A 7,898-nucleotide genomic window follows, 5' to 3' on the forward strand; every position below is an offset into this window, starting at 1 on the left:
ACTATAGTACTTACAAGTGACTGACCCATCTAATAAGCAGGAACACTGCAAAGAAGTGCCTACAGCACTTTTGTAGTCATGATGGTTTAGAAGCATGAATTACACAGGTACTGTGTTACTTCCCCCTACAATCCTGGTAGTAAACTAAATTATTCAGCCAGAGCTAACAGCCCAAATTTGGATGCACAGGCCCACTTTTGGGTTTCAAACAGATGCTACAATCATAGTATTTCAATTTAGGTTGAGAACAGTAAATCAAACTGCATATGTTAAGTGTTAATAGGATCTTATGTTAACTGTAAGAGGTTAAAAATGTTAATTACACAATTTTAAAGACATTTTAAAGTTGCATTTCTGGAGCAGCGGCTGACAGAAAGCTAACACTCATCAGGGAGACCTTTGGACATAAAGATATTACAGGACAAAACATAAATTTCCAATTATTTTATCGTCTTCTTTATAACATAACATGATATACTGAAATCTACTAAGTGCATAATATTTTAACACCTTCCACAGTAACACCTTTTCTTGAATGTCATCACGGATGATCCTGGAAAACGAAATTAATAAATGCACTAGGCATTAGAAGTCTGGCACTTGGGAAAGAATTTGATTTTTTTCATGTAATACTTTCCTCATGCCCTAATCCCAAGTAATATATATATGTATTCAGTACTAAAGCTGTAGTTGGACAAGCTCCTTTTGCCAACACTAACTGATGTTGCTGCCAAGAAAAGCGCTAATGCTATTGCCTCCATTTCCACCTCACCTTTTTAATGCTACAGCTGTTTCACACCTTTCTGTGGGCCAGTGTAAGTCTTCATGCCTCTACACAGTGAACTGGATCTGTGAAATCATCCACTCGAAAGAACTGTTGTGGGGGGAAAAGTGTCCTTTGAATTATGCCTTGCAAAAATTACTTTCAGTGTATATTTACACTTAAAAGTCACTCAGTTTCACGCCTTAAGGAAGGCTCGCACATTTGGAAGCTTGACTGGTTTTAACAGCTGTAATGGAAGAATAAAAGATGCTACTTCTCCTAACAACCTTCTCCCAGGAGCATCCTCGGACTATCAATGTTTACAAAAACACTGTAACCATTTCCAAAGGGACAATTCTTCTCACTGCTCCACTTTTCAACAACTTATGTGGGCTCTTTCAAATCAAAGTAAATATCTCCTGCAAGTGATAATTCTTTTAAACTAATATTATTTGTATTGTTTCACTTCAAGGTTTCCAGCCTTTCATGGTGCTAGATACAGATGCTTCGCACACTAACAGTTCTTTTTGCAGTTGAAGACCTCATGTTATTTGTAATACTCTAATCTGTTTATTTTACATTTGTAACATAATACTTACTTTTTGGGAAAAAAAAAAAAACAACTAATTACTCTTATGAAAGACCTTCTTCTATAATTGTGAAATTAGACTGACTGACAAATTACTCTATCAGAGATATTTCTATTAACCCACAGTTTTGCTAAAAAATGTAATTAATATCCATTATATAATGCCACTTATAACTTCTAGTCAGCCTTTCCCTTTCGTTAATTAGCATTTAACAACTGCTTCATCCTGTGGTTATTACCTGACCTTATGACTGGAAGGAGAGTGACTCCTAAGCTGAAGCGCTACACAAAATAATTTATCGTGCTAACAAAAACACAGGATAATTTCCGCAGAAAAATTATAATTTTGTGTCATTTACGATGGCTGTTTTGCCTCCTGAGACCTCCTGAGTTTATGCTGTTAAAAAGTTTTCATGACGTACATACATCTGAACTTAATCATATATAATTCCAGTATTTAAAAACAGCTGTTTCCTTCACAGATAAAAGGAGATTTTAAAAGTCTGTTTACTTTTTTTTGGTTTATCATTGTATTTCAGTGACTGGCAGCTTCAAAATGCACAGCGCTGTATGGCCCTATTTATTTTGTAAAATGTACACTAAGCTTTCTATGCTTTTATCTTCCATCAAGATCACACAAGACAGATATTGTTCATTATTTTCTTTAGTTACCTGGGGTTTTTTCCTTACTTGTATTTCTGCCTTCTAGTTCAAGAACACAAACATTATTTGTGGGGAAAAGTGAGCAAGAAAGCAGCACCTGAAAGAATTCATCACCAAGTCATATACACAAGCAGTAAAATGTAATATATTGTTGAAGATGAAAAAGATAACCTAGCAATCTAAGCAATTACAGTACCAGGAATTACAGTATCAGCAATTACAGTACCTTTTATAGGAAGCAAGGATTGTAGATATAAAAAGATGTATGTGAAATAATAGCCTAGTTTTAAAGATTCATAGATTTAAAAGACACCACTGTAATCACCCATTCTGACCCTACCCATAACACAGGGCAGGGAATTTCACCCAGTGACTCCTTCTGTGAGTCCCACAATTTGTAAGGGAGTCAGGCACCCTTTTTACAAAGGCACCCAGTGCAGCATTTACCATCTCCAGTAATAATCTGCCCTGCTACCTGATTATCCTCATTATAACTACTGTACTTCATATTTCTAACATTTTGGAAGATATTATCTTTCATTTCTCTGACAAAAACCAAGCAATGCCAGCTGAATCTGTTACTCTAAACTCTTCATGCATAGCTTTCTCACACACCTGGATAGCATTCTTAGTTTGTATTAGTTTATGCTTTAAAGGAGAACAGATTTGAGCGTTCACACAAATTTCTTTAGCTGTAGAGCAACTTCTTTCTTTGAAGAAGACTGAAATCTATACAAGACTTTTTTAGCAGATGCTACAATGCCAGAACAAGCAGATATCTGAATAAAGTGCTGATTTTGCTTCCATAAGGAGAGGCCAGCATTACAAACTTCACAAGTTCACCTAGTGCAAATTCATTCATATTACAGTTTCGCAATTTATAAAGGAAATAATTCCTGGAAATTAAACCTATCTTTTTACTTAGTTCCACTTTATGTGAATAATTTCATTTGATACACTTTAAATATTTTTAAAATTCCTCTTTAATCTTGCTTTTGTGTCTTCTGCTTTAATAGACTTTGCCTTCCAATGTAATCTGTAATAATTATTCCTTACTGTTCGCAGTGACTGTTTTCCAAAACAGACTTTCTAAATACAATGTAATTAAGCCACACTTCTTGAAGTTCTTTCAGTCTGCTTTTATAAATGTCTTATGTTGGTGAGCATAAAGATCCTGGTTTTCTATCCTCCCTTAGCACAAAACTATGCAGAAAGGCTATGAAAAAATTTGTTTCCTTGCAACACTGAGGTGGCAGCATCCATTTCATTTACTGAAGCAACAAAACTTCATTCCCAAAAAATAAAGCAAAAAACAGATTTTTCTTTTTTTTTTTTTTCAATACTGCATGTAAAAAATACAGATGGAGACCATCAATTTTGGAAATAACTTTGTGGGTGTTTATTATTCCTTGACAAACATGAAGGGTGCTGAGGGTGGTTTTTTTTTTTTTACCTTCATATTGTCAAAGTTTCTTTGAAGTGTAGTTTAAGTAGTCTGCAATATATTCATTGAAGTTAGTGAGACTACATAAATCATCAGCATCCATCAGTCATGGAGAGAGACTTCTTTAAAAGACCATGGAGTGACAGGATAAGGGGGAATAATTCAGACCAAAAGAGAGTAGTATTAGATGGGGTAGCAGAAAGAAATTCTTGGCTGTGAGGGTGGTGAGGCCCGGGCACAGGTTGCCCAGAGAAGCTGTGGCTCCCTGGAAGTGAGCACCCTGGCATAGTGGAAGGTGTCCCTGCCCATGGGCTAGAACGAGATGATCTTTAAGGTTCATTCCAACCCAAAACATTCTGTGATTCTATTTTTCGTCCATTTATCGAGATCCGGTAGTTCTACATTAGAGGCTGTCCCCCGCACAAAGGTGGTTTAAAGTCACAAGCCCCTCACGGTCCAGCCCCCTCAGGGCTCAGCCCCCTCCCGCCATTTCCCCGCCTCCCCTCAGTCACCACAAAATGGCGGCGGGTGAGGGCGGGGACTCTCCCGCCACCGGTGCGCGCGCGTGGCTCGACCAACCGCGGGCGGCGGTCCGACCCCATGTGACACCCTCGGAACTACAACTCCCGTCATGCCCCGGCGCTCCCCACTTCCTCTTCCGGCTCCCCCTCAGCGCCGCCGCGCTCTGGAAGGTCGGGCAGGGCGGACGAGGTGTCGACGAGTCGCGTCTGTATCATGTTGTCCGCCGGCGTCCGCCGCTTCGCCACCTCCGCCATCCGCCGCAGCCACTATGAGGAGGGACCTGGGAAGGTGAGCAGGAGCGTTTCGGCCCGCTCAGGGTCGTAGGGAGTGGGGGGGGACGGGGATGTCTGTGATGGCCGCCCTGTGATCACCTGCTGTCGTGTGGCTTTGGGGTGGCGCTGTGCTGCCTTAACACCCACAGCAGACTAAAGCCTGTGGTGTTGGCCCCCAGCGCCCTTCCCTGCGGTGGTACAGATGATGAGCATTGCGGTATGAGCAGCAACAATGATACTGTAAACGCTTTCTGATGTACCTTGTACTGGGTGGGTTGTCTCAAAGCCCCGCGTCTAAAAACTTAATTTTAAGTGTATCTAGTGGAAGTGAGGAAAACCTTCACAGGGCAAATAATTAAATACCGGGACACTGGGGAGGCTGTGGATGTGTGTCCTCTGGGCAGGGTGAGACCTGCAGCAAAGTGGCTCCGCTTTGGGCTGCAGATAGAGGCGACAAAGTGACCTCCAGAGGTCACATCCAGAGGGTGTTAAGGTTTGCAATTCCAACCCCCTACCACGGGCAAGGACACCTTCTGCTAGCCCAGGTTGCTCCAAACCCCGTCCAACCTGGCCTTGGACGCTTCCAGGGATGGGGCAGTCCCAGCTTCTCTGGGCAAACTGTACCAGGGCCTCAGCACCCTTACGGGAAGAATTTCTTCCACAAATCCAGCCTCAGTTCCCCTGCTTTCAGTTTGAAACTGTTCCCTCTCGACCTGTCACCACAGTGGTTGATGAAGAGCCTATCTCCAGCTTCCCTGTAGGTACCCTTCACATAGTAGTTGGTAATTTATCGTCACAAACACCGTGTTTCTTTCCTTGAAAGGAAAGGAAACTACTTTGAAATTACATATTTATTTTACCAGCTTGGCTCTACCTGTTAGTGCTCTGAGTTTCTCACCGTTTTCAAGTCAATGAGAGAGCAATTAAACGCACGGATTGCAAAACTAAAGCTCCCTTTTCTCCTCCAGAACCTACCTTTCTCTGTGGAGAACAAGTGGCGGCTGCTGGCACTCATGTGTGGGTTCTTTGGAAGTGGATTTGCTGCCCCTTTCCTCATTGTCAGACATCAGCTCCTGAAGAAATGAAGGGCACAGACTGTAACTGCACTAACTAGGTAACTGATTTTATTGCTTTTCACAGCACAGTGGAATTTGAAGAGCCTGGCCTCATCAAAAAACATTGTAATTTTCAGCCTGTTGCAGTCCACGTGCTCACAGTTGTGGTCTGCAGTTGCATCATAATGGCTCAAATAATGGACAGGTTTTAGTTTGTGTCACAGAGCTGCTGCACTCAGTGGTTTGTGAACTTTGCCTCCCCAGAGGCCACACCTCTGCCTGTAACTAGAGCCATGTCTGCTTTCACCTTTGAGGAAACACAAAGGTACACCTGACATGACCTCTGGGAGTAACTGGCATGTGTGATGTGACAAACAGGATAAGAAACTGTGATGCTGTAAATGCTTTCTGATGTGCTAGATAAAGAGCAGTAGAAAACAAGATTTCTTAAGCTTCTTCAGCCCTATCCAAACAATTGTATCAGCTGCATCATTCCTGACTAGTTCTGGGCTAAAATCCACTTGAAAAAGGGTCATTAACAGAAATTAATTGATGCTTGCTGATGGTCCTAGCAAAGCAAGCCTCAGACGTGACCCAGACTGTGCAAGCATGTCACTTGCAGTTAAAAGGCTACTTCAGTTTGTCCTAATCCCATTCCACCTTAGAAATATTTGGTCTTGTCAATTTTGTAATCTGAGAAACAGGTTTTTCAGAAACTGGAATGACCCAGGTAGTTCTTGGAAGGAAGTAACAATCCTCACTGGCGTCTCATAGTTGGAATAAATTGAAATTATCTGTGTAATTCCTTTGCCAGTTTGATGTTTTTGAGTCCCTGGACTGAGGAAGAAACAAAAATCAGCAGACTTTTATTGATCTTCAGCATTTAGAACTGTATGGTGTCATGTAAGTCAAGGCCTCTGCAAAACCAGGTGGTAGATGAAGCCAAGCCCATCAAAAATTCTACTTAAAGTATGTGCTTATAACTGTTCTATATTCAAATAATAACCTGTAATTTTGTTTGTATTTGTAATAATAATAGTAATGTGGAGTTCCTAAATTTGGTTCGTTTCTTTTCCTTGCAGAGTTGGAAGTCTTCTACCCATCACCTTTCATTGGGAAAATGATAGCTGCAGTACAAGCTGGATGGGTCTAAATAAAATCTTAAATCTGAAGGCCTTGGGCTCTGTATTTTATGCAACTGCTAAAGTGCTTTTGATAGCTGGCGTATTCTGAGAACCCCTTCAAATTGGAGTGTATTGCCATTAAACAGTAATTTTTGTTGTGTACAGAAACAGAGGGTAAGAAAAATTCACATTTCAGAAATGCAACTGGGCAAATATGTGGTTTGCTATTAATATTTTCTTTACAAAGAACTTTCAGTACAATTTTGTAACCTTTTTAATCTAATATGCTCAGTAATTCAGGATTTCTTGAGTACAGATTAAACAATATTACTGGTTTTTATCTGTGCAGCTCTGCAGTTGATAGTTTGGTGTTTTTTTATGGAACACCTGCCCACCGGAAGTTTCAAAATGAGTAGCCACATTCTCCATTCACAGCAAACTGTGCTGCCTAAGCAGTAATTAGTCCCTTTAGAACCAGACTGTTTCCCTATGTGAGTTGCTCAGGCAGTTTTCAGTAATTTTCGAGCCCCATCGATTATCAAGTCTGGAAGTTCTCTGTCTAACTTTAGTAATTGGTTCCCTTAGGATTTCAGAACTTTCCCTTTGCAACAGAAACACATTAAGAGGTCTGTTCTGGTCTGTCTTTCTGTTGCTACGAACTGGGGCAGTCTGCATTTTACCCAAAGGCATTTTTTACTACTGGATTATCTGTAATGTCATTGCTGTTCAACAAAGCAAAATCTAAAATTCATTGTTTTGGTTGCTTGAGTGGAAAATGCTGGTTGCCATTGAGAGAGATGTGGCTCCTGTCATTCATATCAGATGTTGAACAGTGTTTAATTTCACAGAAGCACAACTCCAGATTGTATTTGTCTCTCTGGCTTTATGAAATCACTGCTTATAGCCAGACTTGATTTTGGGAACATGTGTCAGTCTAGAGCACCTTCCTCTTCAACCATATTAGTTATTTATCTGTGCATTCATTTAACTGCTGTTCTTCAAATTTATGTTGGTCTTTAACCCATTCTATGGTTTATTGTTTTAAGTCCCCCTACTCTTTTATTTGTTTGTTGATTGCTAAACAGACAAGCCAGAAAACTCTGGTAGATTTTTTTACTTACCTCACTTTCTCATTTAGGAAGGACTTCTCTAAACACATTCCCACCACAGATATTAACATGGAAATACCCAGCCCTGAGTGATTGTAGAGACAGAAGTATCACTATAAGTATGCAGGATAAACTGATAATTAATGGTAATAAGTGGGATAGGTAGATTCATTAAAACCCAGCAGCTGTAGAATTAAGTTGTGCAAAACATAAGTGTGTTCCATCACACTCAACTGTATAATAGTCTGAGTACCCAATGAAATATTTATTTCTAAAATAGCCTTTTGGATTCCCTTCAGGGCACCTTGACTTCTAGGAGATAAATCAATTGAAAAAACAGGTAGAAAAATAAAACCC

The 7,898-nt window shown here is 40.3% G+C and overlaps 1 protein-coding gene and 2 non-coding genes across 4 annotated transcripts; all 3 read left to right on the forward strand.

The window, feature by feature from the left end:
- The first annotated feature begins 4,056 nt into the window (after positions 1-4,056).
- LOC113981146 (cytochrome c oxidase subunit 7C, mitochondrial) lies at positions 4,057-6,480 on the forward strand. 2 transcript variants are annotated; one of them, XM_027708379.1, is made up of 3 exons: positions 4,103-4,269; positions 5,222-5,367; positions 6,391-6,480. In XM_027708379.1, the coding sequence occupies exons 1-2, from the start codon at positions 4,195-4,197 to the stop codon at positions 5,336-5,338; spliced, it is 192 nt and encodes a 63-aa protein (XP_027564180.1). In that variant the 5' UTR covers positions 4,103-4,194; the 3' UTR covers positions 5,339-5,367; positions 6,391-6,480. The 2 variants fall into 2 exon arrangements, with proteins under 2 accessions (XP_027564179.1, XP_027564180.1); XM_027708378.1 differs by lacking the exon at positions 6,391-6,480 and having other exon boundaries at positions 4,057-4,269; positions 5,222-5,344.
- On the forward strand, positions 4,450-4,512 carry LOC113981149. The gene has a single exon (XR_003538331.1). It is a non-coding gene; the product is annotated as a small nucleolar RNA Z39 (small nucleolar RNA).
- LOC113981150 lies at positions 5,665-5,724 on the forward strand. The gene has a single exon (XR_003538332.1). It is a non-coding gene; the product is annotated as a small nucleolar RNA Z39 (small nucleolar RNA).
- Positions 6,481-7,898: the final 1,418 nt, after the last annotated feature.

The sequence above is a fragment of the Neopelma chrysocephalum genome, unplaced genomic scaffold (genome assembly GCF_003984885.1).
Source record: "Neopelma chrysocephalum unplaced genomic scaffold, ASM398488v2 Primary Assembly neopelma1_96177, whole genome shotgun sequence".
Classification (NCBI taxonomy): Eukaryota; Metazoa; Chordata; class Aves; order Passeriformes; family Pipridae; genus Neopelma; species Neopelma chrysocephalum.

What these genes read in the sequence shown, in the direction of transcription:
- LOC113981146 (XM_027708378.1), top strand. Translation starts at nt 4,091, where the DNA reads ATGCCCCGGCGCTCCCCACTTCCTCTTCCGGCTCCCCCTCAGCGCCGC. An exon ending in ATGAGGAGGGACCTGGGAAG is followed by an intron (nt 4,270 to 5,221) that starts GTGAGCAGGAGC and finishes TTTCTCCTCCAG; the next exon opens with AACCTACCTTTCTCTGTGGA.